Source organism: Hemiscyllium ocellatum, chromosome 21 (assembly GCF_020745735.1).
Source record: "Hemiscyllium ocellatum isolate sHemOce1 chromosome 21, sHemOce1.pat.X.cur, whole genome shotgun sequence".
Classification (NCBI taxonomy): Eukaryota; Metazoa; Chordata; class Chondrichthyes; order Orectolobiformes; family Hemiscylliidae; genus Hemiscyllium; species Hemiscyllium ocellatum.
In genome coordinates this window covers 64,124,647-64,147,358 of record NC_083421.1, presented here as the reverse complement: position 1 = coordinate 64,147,358, position 22,712 = coordinate 64,124,647, and the positions used below count along the sequence as shown (strand labels likewise).

Genomic DNA, 22,712 nt, shown 5'->3' with positions numbered 1-22,712 from the left:
TAATGACCCAAACGTGACCTGGGTTTGCTTCAGTGTGCAAAATAGAGGGGTGCAAAACTCTCCAATTACATTCAGGAGAACATTTTAACCAATAAGTTAAAGGAGGGGGCAGTTATAGAGTCATAGAACAGGAAACAGACTCTTCAGCACAATGTCTCCATGCCAGCCAGGTTTCCTAAACTGAACTAGTCCTATTTGACCCGTATCCCTCCAAACCTTTCCTATCAATGTACCTGTTCAGATGTCTATTAAACATTGTAGCTGTACCTGCATCTACCACTTCCTCTGGCAGCTCATTCTATACACGAACAATCCTCTGCGTGAAAAAGTTGCCCTCAGGTCCCTTTTAAATCTTTCCCCTCTCACCTCAAACTCATGCCCTCTAGTTTTGGACTTCCCACCCCAGGGAAAAGGCTTTAACTATTCACCCTATCCATGCCCCTCATGATTTATAAACCTTTATAAGGTTACCCCACACCCCCCCCAAGCCTCCAATGCTCAAGAGAAATTGGCCCCAGCCTATTCAGCCTCTCCCTATAGCTCGAACCCCCAACCCTGGCAAGGTCCTTGGGGATGGCACAGTGGCTCAGTGGTTAGCACTGCTGCCTCACAGCACCAGGGTCCCAGGTTCGATTTCAGCCTCGGGTGACTGTCTGTGTGGAGTTTGCGCATTCTCCCCGTGTCTGCGTGGGTTTCCTCCGGGTGCTCCGGTTTCCTCTCACAGTCCAAAAGATGTGTAGGTCAGGTGAATTGGCCATGCTACATTGCCCATAGTCAGAAGGAAATGGGTCTGGGTGGGTTACTCTTCTGGGGGTCAGTGTGGACTGCTTGGGCCAAAGGTCCTGTTTCCATATTGTAGGAAATCTAATCTAAATCGTTGTTGTGGAATTCATGTTTGGAAATAAGCCATATTAATCAGTTAGGTTTCAGATAGTTATGGAGAAGGATAAGGATGGGGTGGGAATAAAAGGGAAAAAGGCTAGTTTTATGACGATGCGATAGGATTTGGCCCAAGTGGCTTGGGAGCAGCCACCTGTGGTTAGCACTGTTTCTGGGAGGTGGGAGACAGAACAAATCAATCGAGACAAAGGTTGGGACCAAAACCAGAGAACCCTGGATGTAGAGGAACATAAAGGTTCAGATTAAGAAAAAAAAAACCAGAAGCAGATACCAAGGGCTCAATACAACTGAGTCCCGAGACTCGTATACAATTTGCAAGGGGAGGGGTGGAGAGCAAAGAAAGTGCACAAGAAAGCATTGATGAGTAGAATAACCGAAAATTCAAAGGGCATTTAAAAAAATATAAAGAGTACAAGAATAAATAGGGAAAGATTCCACAATGTAGGGATTATATGTGTGTGTGTGTGTGTGTGTTGAGGCACGATCCTCAATGAATATTTTGCATTGGTTATCACAATGGAAATGGACGAATCAGCTGTAGATAAAAGTTGTAGGACTGAAATTGACAGTGAAGGGAGACTGGTAGTTCTAGCAGCCTTAAAATGAATAAATCTGCAGGCCTGGATGAGAAGTATCCCTGGCATTTGGGGGAGGTAATGGTGAAGATATCAGGGGCCATGACAGTAATCTTCAAATCTTCTCTGGACATGGGTAAGATTCCAGAGACTGCGAACATTGTCCCATTATTAAAAAGGAGGAAGGGATAGGCCAGGAAATTACAGGCCAGTCAGTCTAGAGAAGAAGTTAATGAGAAACAATTCTGAGTTACAGAAAATACAGACACAGGTTAGTGAGAGATACTAAGCTTGGATTTGATCAGGGCAGACAGAAATTTTTGAGGTGAAAACCAGGAATGTTGTTAAAGGTAATGCATTTGATGTGGTTGATATGAGCTTGAACAAGGCTTCTGATCAGGTTTCTCATGCTAGACTGGTCAAGGAAGTGAGAGACCATGGATTCTGAGACAAAGTAACATGTGGGATCCAAAATTGGGCGATAGGCAGAAAGAAGACGGTGATGGAGGAGGGATGTTGCTGTGACTAAGTGAGCTTGAAATGTGGTTTCTCAGTGAAATATGTCTTCAGAAACCAACATCCCATCACCTTTAATTTACAAATGCAGAGCCTTTGACAATAGTATTGCCTCTCTCAGAGGCAAACATTTCAGGGGGAAGAGGGTTAATATCCCTTAATGCGCAACTTTTTTATGTCAGTCAGTACACCCTGGTTGGATCAGGTTGACAGCCTCAATCGGGGATCTCCATATTCTGTGAAGCCAGGCTGGCTGACCTCGTCACTACATGCAGGGCTCAGGGCTGGGGCTCTTGCAGTTTGTGGTCTACATTAATGATTTAAATGTAGGAAGTATGATCAAGAAATTTGTAGATGACCTAGGAAACAGTAGGTGGTAAATAGTGAAGAGGATGGCTGTAAATTGCGGGAGGATATCAATAGACAGGCAGCTGGGCAGAGCAGTAGCAAATAGAATTCAACCCAGACAAATTCGGGCTAACACTTGGGGAGGGTTAACAATGTGAAGGATTACACTGTGAATGTTAGGAGTCAGGAAAGTGCTGAAGATCAGAGGGAGCACACCCACAGATCCCGAAAGGTACAGGACAGGTAGATAACATGGTTAAGGAGGCATATGGGATATCTTGCTTTATTAGCTGGGGCACAAAATACAAGAGCAGGGAGAATATGTTGGAACTGTATAAAATGCTGGTTAGACCACAACTGGAATACTGTGTGCAGTTCTGGAAGGACAGGTTTGAAGTAGAGAGGGTGCAGAGGAGATTTAACAGTATGTTGACTGGTGGGTCTGAACTCTGAGGTAAATTTGGATAGACTGGGGCTGTTTTCCATAGTGCAGTGAAGGATGTGAGGGACCTGATAGAGAGGGATAATAAGGGGACTTGATAGGGTGAATAGCAAGGCAGCTTTTCAATGAGGGGAGGGGTCAATAATCAGAGAGCATTGATTTAAGGTAGAAGGCTGAAAGTTGGTCAGAAACATTCTCACTCAGAGGGCAGTGGGAATCTGGAACTCACTGCCTGAAAGGATGGGTGAGTCCAAAACTCTGATAACAGGATAATGAATGTCTGACTTACAAACATTCATACCTTTGACCACCATGCCATACAGGGGTATAATTTTACTCAATTAACGTATAAATGTTTCCTGAATTCACAAATGGCTGCTTTACATTGTCCAGCTGTGTTCCAACTGGTGAACAAATTGACTTGTGAACAGACTCCAGAAGGGAACCCATTCACAAACTGGGCACTGCCCGTATTTAGATATTCACTTGAATCGCCATTGCTTCTCCAGCGATGAGTCCAGAGCTGAGAAATGGGATGAGTGTGGTCATTATTGACTGGCACAGACATGATGGGCTGAATGGTCTCCTTTTGCACTGTCAATAAAATGTAGGGATATTAGGACAGGCGAAGACCAAAATCTCAGTCAAAGAGGGGTTTAATCAAGCATCGTAATGGAGGAGAGCACGAGTGAGAGAGAGAGAGATGGAAGGAGAGGTTTAGGGAGGAGGAGGAGAGAGTGAGATGGAACGAACAAACAGTGGAAACCTCAGTTGTCTGTTGTTCTGCACAGAATTCAATCTAGGAATTACTCAACCAATGCTCCCAGGTCACAATTCCGAAACTTCACCTTCTACCCAGGGTTACTCCTTTCCAACCTTGATCCTTACCCACAGGACCATTCTTTGCTGACCCTTAACCCTTACCTATAAGGTCACATCTTCCTGACCCTCGCCCACTGGGTGACTCTTACCTATAGGCTTGCACCTCACTGATACTTGACTCTTACCCACAAGGTTATGTGTTCTGCTTCTCCACACACAGACCTCACCTCACCTTGCCCCCACCCCTCCCCCCACTAGTACTGTGGTACAGAGTTGGTCAAATCCAGCCAATCAGCAGCTCTAGCTGTTATTCTGGAGGTCACATCAAGTGACCTCCCATCTCTGCCAGATCCTCCCCCACCCTAAACCTATCACCCTGCCACCTTTGCCCTATTGCTCCCATTTTATACAAAGCTTGCAATCCATCTCCTGGTCTCGTCCAAAATCCTATTCACCCATCTCCCAATTTTGCTTAATGGCCTTGGCTCCCAGTCTAGCAATAACTTCATTCAAACATTCTTAACTCACTTTTCAAATCCTCCTTATCTCTTTCTCCCTTCCACCCAATCTTCTCCCTCCCTAGTTCCTCCTCCCTCCTTCACAATCTCCCCCATCCTCCCTATCTCCCTGTCCCTCCCTATCTGTGTAAACCCCTCAGACCCACAATGCTTTGAGGTCTGACCAATTGAGCAAACTCTGAGGTTTCCAGCCTGGGGCTTGGGCTCTGGACCATCTTCCATGAAACCCTCCACCTCAAATCTCTGCCTCCCTCTGCCTCTCTCTCTCCCACTTCCTCCGCCTTGCACACCAACCTGTATGACTGAGATTTTGCTCATTTGGCCTGACATGTTTCTTATGGAGCTCAAGGACAGATTTAGTCTGATTTCTGTCAGTAACTTCCCCAGGCCACTGAAGTGGTTCCTAACTGTGATCAATGCTGTTTGTTTTTAAGCTAGAATCTCTAGCTTGATGTGTGTGATTTGAGGCAGTGAGCAGGTCTCCTCTCTGTTCCTGTACAGGTGCAGTAGTGGCTATGTTGGAGCTCGGTGCCAGTTCGCAGACCCGTGCCTAAGCTCCCCATGTGAGAATCATGGGAGCTGCAGTGCTGTTGTCCGGGGCCAGACTGTCGATTATGCATGTGCCTGCCAGCTGGGTTACACAGGGCACCAATGCCTCTCTCTCCTCGACAATGCCTGTCTCATCAACCCCTGCCACAATGGAGGCAGCTGCCAACTGGTCAACAACCTGAGGGAATACAAGTGTCGCTGTCTGCCAGGCTGGGCAGGTACGTTCATACATACCAGGATCCCCTCCCCAGAGAACAGCTCCCACACACATGGACTCTCACTGGGGTACAGCTCCCACACACACTGACTCTCACTGGGGTACAGTCCCCCACACACACTGACTCTCACTGGGGTACAGTCCCCCACACACACTGACTCTCACTGGGGTACAGCTCCCACACACACTGACTCTCACTGGGGTACACTCCCACACACACTGACTCTCACTGGGGTACGGTCCCACACACACTGACTCTCACTGGGGTACACTCCCACACACACTGACTCTCACTGGGGTACGGTCCCACACACACTGACTCTCACTGGGGTACACTCCCACACACACTGACTCTCACTGGGGTACAGCTCCCACACACACTGACTCTCACTGGTGTACACTCCCACACGTACTGACTCTCACTGGGGTACAGCTCCCACACACACTGACTCTCACTGGGGTACAGCCCCCACACACACTGACTCTCACTGGGGTACAGCCCCCACACACACTGACTCTCACTGGGGTACAGCCCCCACACACACTGAGCGAAAGTGAGGACTGCAGATGCTGGAGATTAGGGTCAAGATTAGAGTGGTGCTGGAAAGGCACAGCAGGTCAGGCAGCAAAAGATGAGCAGGAAAATCAATGTTTTGGGCAGGAGTCCTTCATCGGGAATCGCACACACTGACTCTCACTGGGCTTTACCTATATGTTTAGAGTGTACTTGGTGGGGAGGATACACGGTTTGTTGGTGAACTGGGAACCATTGAAATTATTGCAATTTATCTGCTGTGTGATTGTTTGATGAACTAAATGAATGCTTTAACCTTATGGCAGGAAAGCAGTGCCAACAGGCAGACCCTTGTGCATCCAATCCATGTGCCAATGGAGGTCAATGTGTCGCGTTTGAAGCTCATTACATCTGCAAATGCATAGCTGGATTCCATGGTCCCACGTGCAATCAGGACGTGAATGAATGTGGAGTAAACCCCTCACCCTGTCGCAATGGCGGGACCTGCTTCAACCACATCGGCTCTTACCAGTGCAGCTGCCCCCCTGAGTACACTGGCCGCAGCTGTGAGAATCTTTACGTGCCATGTTCACCATCACCCTGCCAGAACGGGGGCACCTGTCGGCAGCTCGGAGACGCTCTGTATGACTGTACCTGCCTCCCAGGTGAGTGTCAAAACCCGGGATAAAGGTGCACCAACCATGGCACAGCCTTAGCAGCACACGGCATCAAATCATCAAATCAGACATATCAGAGAGAATAACGGGAGCGAGTTACAGACTGGAATTTATATGGGGGAGGGCGGGGGATGGTGGTTGGTGTTGGTATCCGAGGTGGAGTGTTGTATGTGTTCTATATTGGGCTGTTTTTGAAGAGTGATCTGTTTACTGTTTGAGAGTCTGTGCTGTATTTCGTGAGAGAGGGGAAGCAGTGATGGGGGAGACGGGCAGTGCACTCATGGATCTGGGATTGTGTTATTTCATTGAGTTGAGTGAAGCTCTTAATCATGCAGGAAACATCTGTGCAGCTGGCTCCTGGGCTGTCTCGAGCTGTGAAGCTGGGCACTGGATTGGCAGCAGTGAGAGCTGGGCACTGCACCTGCCCTTCCCTCCCTCACCCACACTCTTCTGCCATTGGGCCCTAGTCTACTCCTTCCCCCATTTCCAGACACCCCTGAGCCGTGATGTTGAGTTGTAACTGGGGGAAATGAGAGAACAATGCAGTTGCGAGTGATGTTTGGTTTGAAGTTGAGGCAGCTCTTCAGCAAAGGGGCTGTGTATTGTTTATTTTGCAACTTAAAGATTTAGTAAAAGTTGTCATTTATCTATCCAATCGCGAAGCTTCATTACATAAGTCTCTTACCTTAATATATGACTCTTAGTTCAACCTATTCCCATTCTGCACAGAAAGAGATCTTTCATCTGATTTTTCTTCACTCATGCTGGCTGGGTCAGGGTTTATTGCCTGTCTCTAGTTGCCCTTGAGAAGGTGGCAGTGGGCTGCTTTCTTGAACTGCTGCAGGCAGACCCACAATGCTGTTCAAAAGGGAGTTGCAGGATTTTGAGGATGTCCTGCAGTGATGTCCCGGAGCTGAGCTGACTGACCACCAACAACCATAACTGTCTACCTATGTGTCAGGTATAACTCCACCCAGTAGAGAGTCTACCTCACACCTCCTCCCCTTCTGCTCCCCCCCCTCCCCCCCCAACCCCCAACTGCCCATTGGTTCCAGTTTTGTCAGGGCTCCCGAGCCTTGATGTAAAGGGCTGTCACTCTCACCTCACCTCTGGAATTCAGCTCTTTTGTCCATATATGAACCAAGGCTGTGACGAGTTCAGGAGCTCAATGGAACCCAAACTGTTTGAAGTCTGTCCCATTTAGCACAGGAAGGTGGGACTTTGTTTCCTCAGGGACTGGGTGGTGGCCGCTCTTACTGATGCTGCCATAGACAGATCCATCTGCAGCTGGCAGATTGGTGAGCATGAGGTCAAGTATGAATTTCCCTCTTGTTGGTCCCCTCACCACCTGCTGCAGACCCAGTCTGGCAGCTATTTCCTTTAGGACCTGACCCGCTCGATCAGTAGTGCTGCTGCTGAGCCAGTCTTGGTGCTGGACATTGAAATCCCCCACCCAGAGTATATTCTGTGTCCTTTCCAGTCTCAGTGCTTCCTCCAAGTATGAATCAGTATTCCTCCAACAAAGAGGAATACTGATTCATCAGCTGATGGAATATGGGTATGTGGTAATCTGCAGGTGGATTTCTTGTCCATGTTTAAACTGAAACCTTCAGACTTCATGGAGTCTGCGGTCAATGTTGAGGACTCCCAGGGTAACTCCATCCCAACTGTATCCTGCTGGGTCTGTCCTGCTGGTAGGACAGGATATATCCAGAAATGGTGATTGTGGTGACTGGGACATTGCCTGTGAGGTACGATTCTGTGATTGTGACTATGTCAGGCTGCTGTCTGCTGAGTCTGTGAGACAGCTCTACCAATTTTGGCACTAGCCTCCAGACGTTAATGAGGGGGACTTTGCAGGGTCGATAGGGCTGTTTCTGACGTTGTTGTTTCCAGTGCCTAGCATGATGTCAGGTGGTGCATCCAGCTTCGTTTTTTTGCTGGGACTTTTTCAAGTGATTAGGTATAACTAAATGGCTTGCTCCACCATTTCAGAGGGCATTGAGGGGTTAACCAGATTGCTGTGGGTCTGGAGTCACACATAAGCCAGAACGACTAATGACAGCAGTTTTCCTTCCCTAAAGGACATTAGCAAACTAGATGGGTTTTTACAACTATTAAGAAATAGTTGAAGCACTGGATATTGCAAAGGCTGTGGGCCCCAACAATATTATGGGAGTAGCGCTGAACTAAATTAGTCAAACATCGTTTTTCTTTCACAAAATCATTTTCATTCTGTCTGATTGCGCTGAAATTTTTCTGAGTGACTGTTACAACCTCCTTACTAATAATTGCCAGATGTTAATTTATCTGGCTTTTAGTTTCCTGTTTTCTGTCTTTGTCATTTCTGGATTAGCAAACTGATATTGGCTACTTTCCAATCTGATGGGACCTTCCCATAATCTAGGGAATTCTTAAAAATGAAAACCAGTTCATCGACTGTCAAATAAAGAGATAGTGATGAACAGACAGGTAAGTGCAGCAAACTATTTTGGACTGCAAAATGGAATACCAGCCTTTACTGCAAGACGATTTGAGTTCAGAAGTAGGGATGTCTTACTGCAGTTATCCAAAGCCTTGGTCAGACCATAACTGGAATACTAAACAGTTTTGGTCTCTCTTACCTAAGAAAGGATAAATGCGCATGGACCTGATTTCTGTGCAGAATCAGAATTAGTAAATATTAAAAATAAATAGATTCTAGTTATAGGGAAGAATTTATAAATTGTTGTCATTTAACTCTAATCCGCATATAAAGGCCCCCTAGAAACACACATACCTACTCAAAAACATATGGTGATATGGGTGGAGGCAAAGATTGGGAAAGCAGTCATTGGATTATAAAGTCATAGAGATGTACTGCACGGAAACAGACCATTTGGTCCAACTCATCCATGTCAACCAAATATCCTAACCTAATCTAGTCTCATTTGCCAGCACTTGAGCCAAATCCCTCTATACCTATCCTATTTATATACCCATCCCAGCCTATTCAGCCTCTCACTATAGCTCAAACCCTCCACTCCTGTAACATCCTTGTAAATCTTTCCTGAACCCTTTCAAGTTTCACAAAATCCTTCTGATAGGACGTAGGAGACCAGAATTACATGCAATATTCTAATAGTGGCCCAAACAATGTCCTGTAGAACCACAACATGACCTCCCAACTCCTATACACAATGTTCTGACCAATAAACAAAAGCATACCAAATGCCTTCTTCACTATCACCCAGTAGTCCCTGTGTTTTTTTTTAATTCACTGATGGGATGTAGTGTCACTGATTGGGCCTAGCTTTGATCGCCCGTCCCTATTGCCCTTGTTGTGGTGGTGGGCTGCTTTCTTGAACCACTGCAGACCATGTGCCAGAGATAGACCCACAATGCCTTTAGGAAGGGAATTCCAAGGACTTTGACCCAGCAACAGTGAAGGAATGACAATATATTTCCAAGTCAGGATGGTGAGTGGTTTGGAGGGGAAACTTGTAGGGGGTGGTGTCCCCATGTGTATGGTGCTCTTGTCCTTCGAGATGGCAGTGGTCATGTGTTTAGAAGGCATTTGCTGAGAGGTTTTGTTGAACCTTGAAGCCTCCCACATCCTATCAGAAGGATGTTGTGAAACTTGAAAGGGTTCAGAAAAGATTTACAAGGATGTTGCCAGGGTTGGAGGATTTGAGCTACAGGGAGAGGCTGAATAGGTTGGGGTTGTTTTCCCTAGAACATTGGAGGCTGAGGGAATTTATATAAACTTAAACTTCTATAAACCTTATAAAGTTATGAGGGGCATGGATAGGAAAAATAGAGATCTTTTCCCTGGGGTGTGGGAGTCCAGAACTAAAGGGCATAGGGTGAGAGGGGAAAGACATAAAAGGGACCTTAGGGGCAACATTTTCACACAGAGCATGGTATGTGTATGGATTGAGCTGCCAGAGGAAGTGGTGGAGGATGGTACAGTTACAACATTTGAAAGGCATCTGGATGGGTATATGAATAGGAAGAGTTTGGAGGGATATGGGCCAAGTGCTGGCAAATGGGACTAGGTTAGATTTGGATGTCTTGTTAGTATGGATGAATTGGACTGAAGGGTCAGTTTCTGTGCTGTACATCTGTATGACTTGTATGACTCTATTTCAACATCAAAAAGTTTTAGAGGGGTGGGAGAAAGTGAGGAGTGCAGATGCTGGAGGTTAGAGTTGAAAAGCTCAGCAGCTTAACAGCATCCGAGGAGCATAAGCCTTTCATCAGGAATGTGGGGGATGTGAAGGGGGCCAGGAGATAAATAGGAGGGTGGGATAAGGCAAGGTAGCTGGGAAGGCGATAGGTAGATGTAGGTGGGGAGTGACAGTGATAGGTTGTAAGGGAGGGTGGAATGGATAGGTGGCAAGGAAGATGGACAGGTAGGACAGTTCAAGAGGGTGGTACCAAGTTGGAAGGTGGATCTGGGATGAGGTGGGGGGAGTGGAGATGAGGTAACTAGTGAAATCAACATTGATGCCATGTGGTTGGTGGGTCCCAAGGCAGAAGATGAGGTGTTGTTCCTCGGGTATTGGGTGGCTTGTATTTGGCAGTGGAAGAGGCCCAGAATTTGCATGTCCTTGGCAGAGTGAGAGGGAAAGTTGAAATGGTCGGTCAAAGGGTTGTGGGGCTGTTTGGTGCATGTATCCCAGAGATGTTCCTTGAAATCTTCCGCAAGTTGGTGTCCTGTCTCCCTGGTGTACAGGAGACCACATCGAGATCAGAGGACACAGTAGATGAGGTGCTTTGAGGTGCAGGAATATCTCTACCGGATGTGGAAGGATACTTTGGGGTCTAGGATGAAGGTGAGGAGGGAGGTGTGGACACAGGTTTTACACCTCTTGCAGCGGCAAAGGAAGGTGATGGGAGTGCAGGGTGGGTTGGTGGGGGGAATGGACAAAATGAGAGAATCGTGGAGTGAGTGGTCCCTGCAGAATGCCAGTAGAGTTGGGGTGGGGTCTGATTGTAGGTAGTGGAAATGGCGGAGGATAATGTGTTGTATCTGGATATTAGTGGGGTGGAAGGTGAAGACCAGGGGGGTTATAGAACGTAGAACTTTTACAGGCGCTTCAGCCCTTGATGCTACACTGTACTGTGAACCCAATCTGAAGCTGATCTAACCTACACCATTCCATTCTCGTCCATGTGCCTATCTAATGACCATTTAAATGCCCATAAAGTTAGCAAGTGTACAACTGTTGCAGGCAGTGCGGTCCACACCCCTACTACTCTCTGAGTAAAGAAACTACCTCTGATATCTGTCCTATATCTGTCAGCCCTCAATTTAAAGTTATGCTCCCTTGTGCTAGCCATCTCCATCCAAGGAAAAAGGCTCCCATTGTCCACCCGATCTAACCCTTTGATTATCATACATGTTCCAATTAAGTCACCTCTTAACCTTCTCTCTAATGAAAACCTTTCCTCATAAGACCTTTCCTCCATACCAGGCAACATCCAAGTAAATCTCTTCTGAACCCTTTCCAAAGCTTCCATATCCTTCCTATAATGCGGTAACCAGAACTATACGCAATACTCCAAATGCGGCCACGCTAGAGTTTTGTGCAGCTGAAGCACGACATCATGGTTATGAAACTCGATCCCTCCACTAACAAAAGCCAATGCACCGTATGCCTTCTTAACAACCCTTTCAACCTGGGTGGCAACTTTGAGGGATCTATGTACATGGACACAGAGATCCTTCTGCTCATCTACACTACCAAGGATCTTCCCATTAGCCCAGTACTTTTCATTCCTGTTATTCCTTCCAAAGTGAATCACCTCTCACTTGTCTGCATTAAATCCCATCTGCCACCTCTCAGCCTAGCTCTGCAGCATATCTATGTCCCTTTGCAACCTGCAACATCCTTTGGCACTATCTACAACTGTACCAACCTTAATGTCGTCCGCAAATTTAATAAGCCATCCTTCTACGCCCAACTCCAGGTCGTTTATAAAAATGACAAACAGCAATGGACCCATAACAGATCCTTGTGGTACATCACTCGTAGCTGAACTCCAGGATGAACATTTCCCATCAACCACCACCCTCTGTCTGCTTTCAGCTAGCCAATTTCTGATCCAAACCACTAAATCGCCCCCAATGCCATGCCTCTGTATTTTGTGCAGTAGCCTACCATGGGGAACCTTATCAAACGCCTTACTGAAATCCATACATACCATATCAACCGCTTTACTATCATCTGCTTGTTTGGCCACCTTCTCAAAGAACTCAATAAGTTTTGTGAGGCACGACCGACCGTTCACAAAACTGTGTTGATTATCCCTAATCAACATATTCATTACGAGATGATTATAAATCCTTTCTCTTATAACCTTTTCCAACACTTTACCCACAACCAAAGTAAGGCTCACTGGTCTGTAATTACCAGGGTTGTCTCTACTCCCCTTCTTGAACAAGTGGGAAAACATTTGCTATCCTCCAGTCTTCTGCCACTATTCCTGTCGACAATGACGACATAAAGATCAAAGCCAAAGGCTCGGCAATCTCCTCCCTGGCTTCCCAGAGAATCCTAGGATAAATCCCATCTGGCCCAGGCGACTTATCTATTTTCACACTTTCCAGAATTGCTAACCCCTCCTCCCTGTGAACCTCAATCCCATCCAGGCTAGTAGCCTGTATCTCAGCATTCTCTTCGACGACATTGTCTTTTTCCAGCATGAGTACTGATGAAAAATATTAACTTAGCGCTTCCCCTATCTCCTCTGATGCCATGCACAACTTCCCACAACTGTCCTTAATTGGCCCTAAGCTTATTCTAATCATTATTTTATCCCTTATATACCTATAGAAAGTTTTAGAGTTTTCCCTAATCCTATCCCCAACAACTTCTCATGTCCCTTTCTCACTCATCTTAGCTCTCTTTTTAGGTCTTTCCTGGCTACCTTGTAACTCACAAACGCCCTAACTGAGCCATCACATCTCATCCTAACATAAGCCTCCTTCTTCCTCTTGACAAGCGATTCAACTTCCTTAGTAAACCACGGCTCCTGCGCTTGACTACTTCGTCCCTGCCTGACAGGTCCAGACCTATAAAGGACACATTGCAACTGTTTCTTATATAAGCTCCGCATTTTTATTGTGGCCATCTCCTGCAGTTTCCTTCCCCATCCTATGCATCCTAAATCTTGTCTATTTGCATCGTAATTGCCTGGCCCCAGCTGTAGCCCTTCCCCTCTGGTGTATACCTATCCCTTTCCATCGCAAAAGTAAACATAACTGAATTGTGGTCACTATCACCAAAGTGGTCACCTACCTCTGAATCAAACACCTGGCCGGGTTCATTATCCAGTACCAAATCTAATGTGGCTTTGCCCCAAATTGGCCTGTCTACATACTGTGTCAAAAAACCCTCCCGCACACAATGGACAAAAACTGACCCATCCAAAGTATTTGAACTATAGTATTCCCAGGTTATGTCCATGTAGCAGTTGAAGGAGTGGGGTTCAAGGGTGGAGATGTGGGAAGTGAAGGAGATGCTCTGGAGGGCATTGTTGATCCAGTGGGAAGGGAAATTGCAGTGCTTGAAATAGGAGGCCATCTGGGATGTCCTGGAGTGGAATTGCTATTCCTGAGAGCAGGCATGGCAGAGGCAGAGGAATTGGATGTGAGGGATACTGTTTTTACAGTGTGTGTGTGTGTTTGTGGGGGGGTTGGGAGGGGTGGTGGATTCCAGGCAACTGTCGGATTTGGTGGGTTTGAAGCAGATGTCTGTGTTGAGCTGGTTGCCAGAGATGGAGCTCCCAGAAGGGGAGGGAGGTGTTTGAGATGGTCCAGGTGAACTTGAGGTCAGGGTGGAAGGTGTTCTTAAAGTGAGGAACTGTTCAATCTCCTTTTGGATGCATGGGGTTGCACCAATAGAGTCATCAATATGGCGGAGGGAAAGATGGGGAATGGTGCCAGTGTAACTGCAGAAGATGGTCTGTTCCACGTATCTGATGAAGAGGCAGGCATAGCTGGAGCCCAAACATTGGGTGGTTAGTCATTTGATTGAGGTGGTGTCACCCTCACTGTAAGAGATATTTGTGCTGTCTCTGGATTGGTCATGGGGAATTGATTGGCAGCAGGACGTGGAGGATGAGAACTGGACCAGGGATAGTGCAGGCAGCTAGCAGTGATGCACACAGGGTTGAATAGTCTGCCAGGCACCAAGCAACCTAATGGCCAAGGGAAGGATGCAGGGCTGTGATAAAAAGAACAGTGAAGGCCAAGCAATTTTGGGACCTGGAGTTGATCGCCAAGTGAGAGGGGTCTGCATTCCAACCGATATCTGTCCCACACAGAGCTAGAACACTCTGTGACACAGGAGTCTTCCTGCTCTGGTTCTCTTGTTGGCACATCACTGACTCACCCACCACATCTGCACTGTCTTCAGCTCTGCTTCAATGAATATTTTACTGCCATCCTAATCAGCTCAGTTAATTCACTCCACATCCTTTTACACCCACACCCTCTCCATCAGGGACTCCCCAATTCTAACATTCTCACCCTTGTTTTCAAATCCCTCACTGGCCTCACACTCCTCTCTATCTCTGTAACCTCCTCCAGTCCCTATACCCTCACTATCTCTGTAACCTCCTCCAGCCTGTACACCCTGTCCCTATCTCTGTCATCGCTTCCGGCCCCATACCCCTCCCTATCTCCGTAAACTCCTCCAGCCCATATAACCCTCCCTATTTCTGTAATCTCCTCAAGTCCCTATATTGTTCCCTATCTCTGTAACCCCCTCCAGTCCTGACACCCCCTTCCTATCTCTGTCACCCCTTCCAGCCCCTACACCCCTCCCTATCTCTGTAACCTTCTCCAGTTCCTATGCCCCTCCCTATCTCTGTAACCTCCTCCAGTTCCTATGCCCCTCCCTATTCTGTAATCTCCTCCAGCCCCTACACCCCTCCCTATCTCTGTAACCCTCTCCAGCCCCTACACCCCTCCCTATCTCTGTAATCCTCTCTAGCCCCCTACACCCCCTCCCTATCTCTGTCACCTCTTCTAGCCTCTAAACACCTCCCTATCTCTGTAACCTCCTCCAGTCTTGGTACCCCTCCCTATCTTTGTCATCTCCAACAGCCCCTATACACCTCGCAATCTCCTCCATCCTCAATAACCCTCCCTAACTCTGTCACCTCCTCCAGCCCCTACACCCCTCCCTCTCTCTGTCTCCTACTCTAGCACTCTATATCCCTCTCTATCTCTGTCACCTCTTCCAGAATCACAATCCTCTGAGATCTCTCCAATTCCTGCCTCTCAAACATAGATGAGGAGATGATGGCCTTGAGGTATTATCACAAGACTACTAATCCAGAAATTGAAGTAATATTATGGGGAACCTGGGTTCAAATCCCACCATGATAACTGGTGGAATTTCAAATCAATAAAAATCTAGAATTAAGAGTATAATGATGACCATGCATTTTCTATTATTATGTCAATTGTCATTAAGGACCCACCTGCTTCACTCATGTCCTTTAGGGAAGGAAACTGCCATCCTTACCTGGTCTGGTGGGGGAGTGTGTCAGTATTTACAGTGGGGTCCCTGGCGGGGAGAGTGTGTGTCAGAATTTAGAGGGGGGTCCCTTGTGGGAGAATGTTAGTATTTACAGGGGTCCCGGCGGTGGTGGGGGGGAGAGAGTGTTAATATTTACAGATAGTCCGGGGGGGGTGGTACAGTGCTGAAATTTACAAAGGGTCCCAGGGGGACAGTGTTAGTATTTCCGGGGGGTCCCTCGGGGGAGTGTGTCAGTATTTACAGGGGAGTCCCTGGGGGAAGTGTGTTAGTATTTACAGGGGGATCTCTGGGGAGGGGGGGGTGTTGTCAATATTTACAGAGGGATGGTTGAAAATGTGTTGCTGGTTAAAGCACAGCAGGTTAGGCAGCATCCAAGGAATAGGAAATTCGACGTTTCGGGCATAAGCCCTTCATCAGGAATGAAGCCCTTCCTGATGAAGGGCTTATGCCCGAAACGTCGAATTTCCTATTCCTTGGATGCTGCCTAACCTGCTGTGCTTTAACCAGCAACACATTTTCAACTGTGATCTCCAGCATCTGCAGACCTCACTTTTTACCCCATTTACAGAGGGATCCCTAGAGGGTAGTGTGTCAGTGTTTACAGTGGGGTCCCTGGGGGGGAGGGGAGGGGAATTTACAGGGGATTCTATTCATTGGAGTTTAGAAGATTAAGGGGAGATCTAATAGAATCTTACAAGATAATACATGGCTTGGAAAGGGTGGACACTAGGAAATTGTTTCTGTTAGGCGAGTAGACTAGGACCCATGGACACAGCCTAAGAATTAGAGGGGGTCAATTCAGAACAGAAATGTGGAGACATTTCATCAGCCAGAGAGTGGTGGGCCTGTGGAATTCATTGCTGCAGAGTGCAGTGGAGGCCGGGACGCTAAATGTCTTCAAGGCAGAGATTGATAAATTCTTGATGTCACAAGGAATTAAGGGCTACGGGGAGAATGCGGGTAAGTGGTGTTGAAATGCCCATCAGCCATGATTGAATGGCGGAGTGGACTCGATGGACTGAATGGCCTTACTTCCACTCCTACGTCTTATGGTCTACATGTGGCTCTAGATCCAAAACAATGTAGTTGACTTTTTTAAGTCAATTAGTGATAGGCAATAAATGTTGTCTTAGCCAGTGATGACCTTAGCAGTAGGCAGCATGATGGCTCAGTGGTTAGCACTATTGCCTCACACTGCTAGGGATCCGGGTTCGATTCCAGCCTTGAGCAACTGTCTGTGTTGAGTTTGCACTTTCTCCCCCTATCTGTGTGGGTTTCTCCCAGATGCTCCACTTTCCTCCCACAGTCCAAAGATGTGCAGGTCAGGTGAATTGGCCATGCTAAATTGTCCATATTGTTCAGGGATGTATAGTCAGGAAAAAGTCGGGTAATGGGTCTGGGTGGGATACTCTTCGAAGGGGCGGTATGGACTTGTTGGGCCGAAGGGCCTGTGTCCGCACTGTAGGAATTCTAATTCTAATTCATCCTGTGAATGAATACAGGGAAAAAACCCCTGGATTCCCATTGGGAACTGTGCCTTCAGCTGTTTCAACCTCATATTCTGGAGCTCCTCCTAACCTTTCTGCCTCTTTTTAAGATGCTGCTATCCCAAAGTATTTGATGATGTTAAAGCTGCTACATAAATCCAGATTGAAGTTGGTGAGCTGTTCCTGTATCCAATTGAAGGAAATCTGCTTTCCTGGAGCTGGCAGTTTTATTTCACAGAGCAGGGGAAGGGTTTGTTGTTGTTCTAGTCGGGCATGAGGAACGGAGAGAGGGTCAAGGAATGGCCCCTCAGAGCCCAGAATGAAGGACAGGATGTTAAAATCCAAGCTGTGCCATTCATCAAGCAATTCGTCACTTAAGTGGAAATCTGGGATTCTCTGTTCCCGAAACATCTGTGTGACTGAGCAGGAGAGATGGGGCAGTTGTGGGGGTGGGGTTTGAGAGTGTTGTGCTGGAAAAGCACAGCCGTTCAGGCAGCATCCGAGGAGTGGGAGAGTTGACCGCTTTGGGCAACAGCTGAGAATGTAATAGGTAGATGAAGGTGAGAGGAGGATGGAGCGGATAAATGGAAAAGACGATGGACAGGTCACAAGGGCGGTGCCGAGTTGGGGCTTGGGAACGGGATAAAGTGGGGGGAGGGGAAATGAGGAAACTGGTGAAATCCACATTAATCCTATGGGGTTGCAGGGTCCCAAGGTGGAAGATGAGGTGTTCTTCCTCCAGGCATCGGGTGGTTAGGGTTTGATATTGGAGGAGGCCCAGGACCTGCATGTCCTTGGTGGAGTGGGAGGAGGAGTTGAAGTGTTCGGCCACAGATCAGTGGGGTTGGTTGGTGCAGGTATCCCAGAAGTGTTCTCAGAAACAATCCATAAGTTGGTGCCCTGTCTTCCCGATGTAGAGGAGACCACATCGGGTGCAAAGGATACAGTAGCTGACATTGGAGGAGGTACAGGTATTCTCTCGGATATGGAAGGATCCTTTAGCGCCTCGGACAGAGGTGAGGGGGGAGTTGTGGCTGCAGGCTTTGTACTTCCTGTGGTGGCAGGGGAAGGTGCCAGGAGTGGGGTGAGGGCTGGTGGGGGAGGGGTGGTTACTGTGGATCTGACCAGGGAGTTACGGAGGGAATGGTCGGGAGGGGAATATATCCCTACTGGTGGGGCCTGGGGCAGAAGTGGCGATGTATACGGAGGTTGGTGGGGTGAAAGCATGGAGGGAATGGTCTCTCCGGAACGCTGATGGGGGTGGTTTGGGAATGAGTTGGAACAGGTCTGAAGGGCTGAATGGCCTCTTCTGATGCTACATGCTCAGGAAGAGAATGAGGTAAGACTTATACGCTTAATGGTAAGGTCCCAGGGAGTGTTGCTGAACAAAGAGACCTTGGAGTGCAGGTTCCTAGCTCCTTAAAAGTGGAGTCGCAGGTAGATAGGATAGTGAATAAGGCTTTTGGTATGCTTTCCTTTATTGGTCAGAGTATTGAGTACAGGAGTTGGGAGGTCATGTTGCGGCTGTACAGGACATTGGTCAGGCCACTGTTGGAATATTGCGTGCAATTCTGGTCTCCTTCCTATCGGAAAGATGTTGTGAAACTTGAAAGGGTTCAGAAAAGATTTACAAGGATGTTGCCAGGGTTGGAGGATTTGAGCTATGGGGAGGGGCTGAACAGGCTTGGGCTGTTTTCCCTGGAGTGTCAGAAGCTGAGGGGTGATCTTATAGTTATTTACAAAATTATGAGGAGCATGGAAAGGTAAATTGGCAAAGTCTTTTGCCTGGGGTGGGGGAGTCCAGAACTAGAGGGCATAGGTTTAGGGTGAGAGGGGAAAGATATAAAAGAGACCTACGGGGCAATTTTTTCACACAGAGGGTGGGGCAAGGAGAGACAGAAGTGGAAGGGGGAAGGTGCAGATTTGGATTACACCAGGTCACAGTGATTAGAGTTTTGAAACATTGCAATCAAAACTTAAATATAAAAATCACAGGAAGCCTGGGGTTTGACAATTTAACTTCCTGTTTCTCAGTGCTTTGAAGGTGCAGCTTCCTGCTAACAGCATTTGACCAAAATTAGTAATCCCTCACAAACACACTTATGTTCTGGTTTTAAACAAAAAAAATCTCTTGATGTTTAATATCATAAACGAGCTGTTTTTGAGAAACCCGCTTGTTTCTGAGTTGAGGAAAGTTCTGGAATTCCTCACTAATGTGCGTGAGCAGAGGTGAAGCCTCAGGAACTAGCTGTGTAGTTGGCCAAGCCCCTGCTTCCTTATCATATTCCTGGCTCTGTCTGATTCTAACTTTAAACACAAGCACGGCAAAATCATTCTGGAAACTGCCATAAATTTATGACCAGTGAGTCCAGCTCTGGGAGACAAAAGTTTGAGTTAAATCGAGGCTGATCAAGACCACATGAATCTGCACTTTTCCTCATGGTAAACCATTTTGTTAATTCATTCTGCTGCTGGCAAGACCCACTTTTTATTGTCCATGTAATTGAATGTCAAGGAGCCACCTGAACCATTCATCATATTGGGCAGAACTCACATGCCCAGGCTGGGTAGAGATGGCTGGCTTCCTCCCTTAAAGAGCACCAAAAACCCAGTTGGAATTCGATGAATGGGTAATACCCTGACCTTGTCCTGATCCAGAAAATTGAGCACAATTTGATTCCGTCCAACACATGCTCAATGCAGTACTGAGGAAGGGCTGCATTGCCAGAGTTGCCATCTTTTAAATGTGAGATTGGAGCAAGTGAGACTTTATGGCGCAGCATGTCACTGGGCATAAAAAGTACAATGTGGGTGGGGTTGAGAGGAATAGAGACTCTCAAAGCACGAGGTAGGAGGCTGCATTCTCACTAGTTTCAAACCCATCCTTGAGGAGAGTGAGGAGAACCTGCCTCCATGCTCGTTAAAGGGATCTCAGTGAGATGTCTAAAACACCATGAGGCTTTGACAGAGCCAATCCTGAGAGACTGTCATCCTGTATCCCCTGCATGCCAGGCTACATGGTAGTGGGGGAGGCGAAGCAGTCTCAGGAAAAGGGTGAAGCATTTTGGACTGAGCGATGGAGCAATGTTTTCAAGGAGGGGGTGAGACCTTGGAATTCTCTGGTTGAGAAGCAGTGGATCTCTGTCTCTGATTAAGGTCAAGGTCAAGATCAATCAGTAACTGATACGGCAAGTAGGCCACATAGTCAAGGAGGACTAAAAGATCAGCTATGATCATATTGAATGAGAGAGTCGGTTCAAGGGACCACATGGCCTCCTTCTCCTCTGATGTATGTTTTTCTGTAAAATTAGGGGCTCATCTGTCTGAGCAAGGCAGTCATATCTAATGGAGAAATCAGGAACATGCTCCAATAGGGAATGGTTGAGGTAATCATACTCAGGGGAAGCTGGATACACACACAAGGGGGAAAGGGATAGAGGGAAAGGGTATGAAGAGGTGATGAGAGAAGGCTCATGTGAAGCCCAGAGCAGATGGGCTGAATGGCCTGTTTCTGAGCAGCCAATTCAATCTGATACTCATCTGAGTCTAGGGAAGGTCATGATTTAACCCAATGAGGAGCTGGAACATGACCTGGTTTGTCACAGTATCCCAGATTTAATAGTTTTCTCTTTATTCCAGGGTTTTCTGGACAGCACTGTGAGGTGAATGTGGACGATTGTGCTGATCATCACTGTCAGAACAAAGGCCTATGTGTGGACGGTGTGAACACCTACAATTGCCAGTGTCCGCCAGAGTGGACAGGTAAATGCTCGGTATTACTGTTCCTGAATGCCCCACTGCCAACATCCAGTGTTGGACCATCTGGACCATCTATATAAATACTGTGGCTATGAGCGAAGGTCAAAGGTTAGGAATACTGCAGTGAGCAACTCACCTCCTGACTCCCCAAGTCTGTCCACCATCTACAAGGCACAAGTCAGGCGTGTGACAGAACACTGCCCGCTTGCCTGGATGGGGGGAGCCCCAACAACATTTAGACAGCTAGACACATTCCAGGACAAAGCAGCCCACTTGATGGGCATCAAATCCACACTCGTCCACTCCCTCCACCACTGACAGCAGCAGCAGTGTGTACTAGCATAAGATGCACTGCAGAAATTCAGTAACGTTCCTTGGACAAACCTTCCAAACTCATGAGCACTTCCAATTAGAAGGACAAGAGAAGCAGATATACAGGGCAACACCAACCCCCTGTACATTCCCCTCCAAGTGACTCATCATTCTGACTTGGGAATATATTGCTGTTTCCTCACTGTCCCTGGAATTCCCTCCCTAAGTGCGTTGTGGGTCTACCTACACCACATGGTCTGCAGCAGTTCAAGAAGGCAGCTCACCACTACCTTCTCAACTAGAGACAGGCAATAAATGCTGGCCAAGCCAATGACACTCAAATATCACAAAAATGAATTTTAAGAAATCACAGAAGATGTACAGAAACCTGTAGTATGGAGAGAAGTTTCTGAGCAAACCACATCCACTACCTCCCAGCAAGGCCCCATTTAATCCACCCTTCCTGGCCCTTGCTCCTGTAGTTTATTGCTCTTAAGTGAATATCCAATAGTCACTTAAATATGATGAGGGTTTCCATCCTGGTGAACCTGTCTACCAGAACCACTATTAGCCTCTGTGTAGACACAACTCATCTGAGAAGCGACCACTTTGGCCTAGCTTTTGGTCACCTGTCTTATGTTACAGAAGCTTAGAAATCTTACATGTGCAGAGAGAGGCCATTCAGCCCATAATGCCAGCACTGATGGTGAGAGGGGAAAGATCTCAAAAGGACCTAAGGTGCAATCTTTTCATGCAAATGGTGATGCATGTATGGAATGAGCTGGTGGAGGCTGATATAATTACAACATTTAAAGGCATCTGGATGGGTACATGAATAAGAAGTGTTTAGTAGGATATGGGCCAAGAGCTGGCAAATAGGACTAGATTAATTTAGGATATCTGGACCAAAGGGCCTGTTTCCATGTTTACATTTCTGTGACTCTATGACTCTCCAAACCAACAGCATTACCTCGTGTCAATCTTCTGCTTTCTCCCCATAACCCTGCACACTATTTCAACCCAAATAATCACCCAATGCCCTGTGAAGCATCTTTGGGATGATTTAATGTTTGCAGGGTTGCTATATAAATGCAGTCAACTTTGCTGTGATCTGTGTTACCCAAATTGAAAAGGATAGGCACCTAGCTGTTTTTGATCCTGGTGACATTCTTTTCATACTGAGTGTTGTCCCCCCTCACAAGGGGGCCCTGGTGCAAATCCAGCAATGGGAGTGAGATATGCGCCCATGGCACCATCCATCACAGTCTTCACCTGAACTTCCCACTGGGTGGACATGGCAGTGATCGGTGTGGGGGCGGGGGGGGTTGGGATTCAGAGGGTGGAGAGTTGGGGTTTGGAAGGTGGGTCAAAGGGTTTGGAGAGTGGGGTGACGGGGTGAAATGGAACTCTGGTTAGCCCTGCGCCAGAGCCCATTGCTCCACAACTTTTTGTAGCCCAAGGTGGAGGTGACAGATATCTGATGGCCATTCCCTTCACACACTCGATCTCTGGCTGGTGAAGACAATTGTGAGGAGCAGGT

General features: G+C 47.2%; 1 protein-coding gene across 1 annotated transcript in view; it reads left to right on the top strand.

Annotated features, from left to right (window-relative positions):
* LOC132825960 (neurogenic locus notch homolog protein 1-like) overlaps positions 1-22,712 on the top strand; it is a 111,569-nt gene that overhangs the window by 32,380 nt on the left and 56,477 nt on the right. The window contains exons 3-5 of the mRNA XM_060841639.1: positions 4,623-4,888; positions 5,728-6,066; positions 20,741-20,863. Of these exons, the coding sequence (XP_060697622.1) occupies positions 4,623-4,888; positions 5,728-6,066; positions 20,741-20,863 (728 nt within the window). The remainder of the gene's footprint in view (positions 1-4,622; positions 4,889-5,727; positions 6,067-20,740; positions 20,864-22,712) is intronic.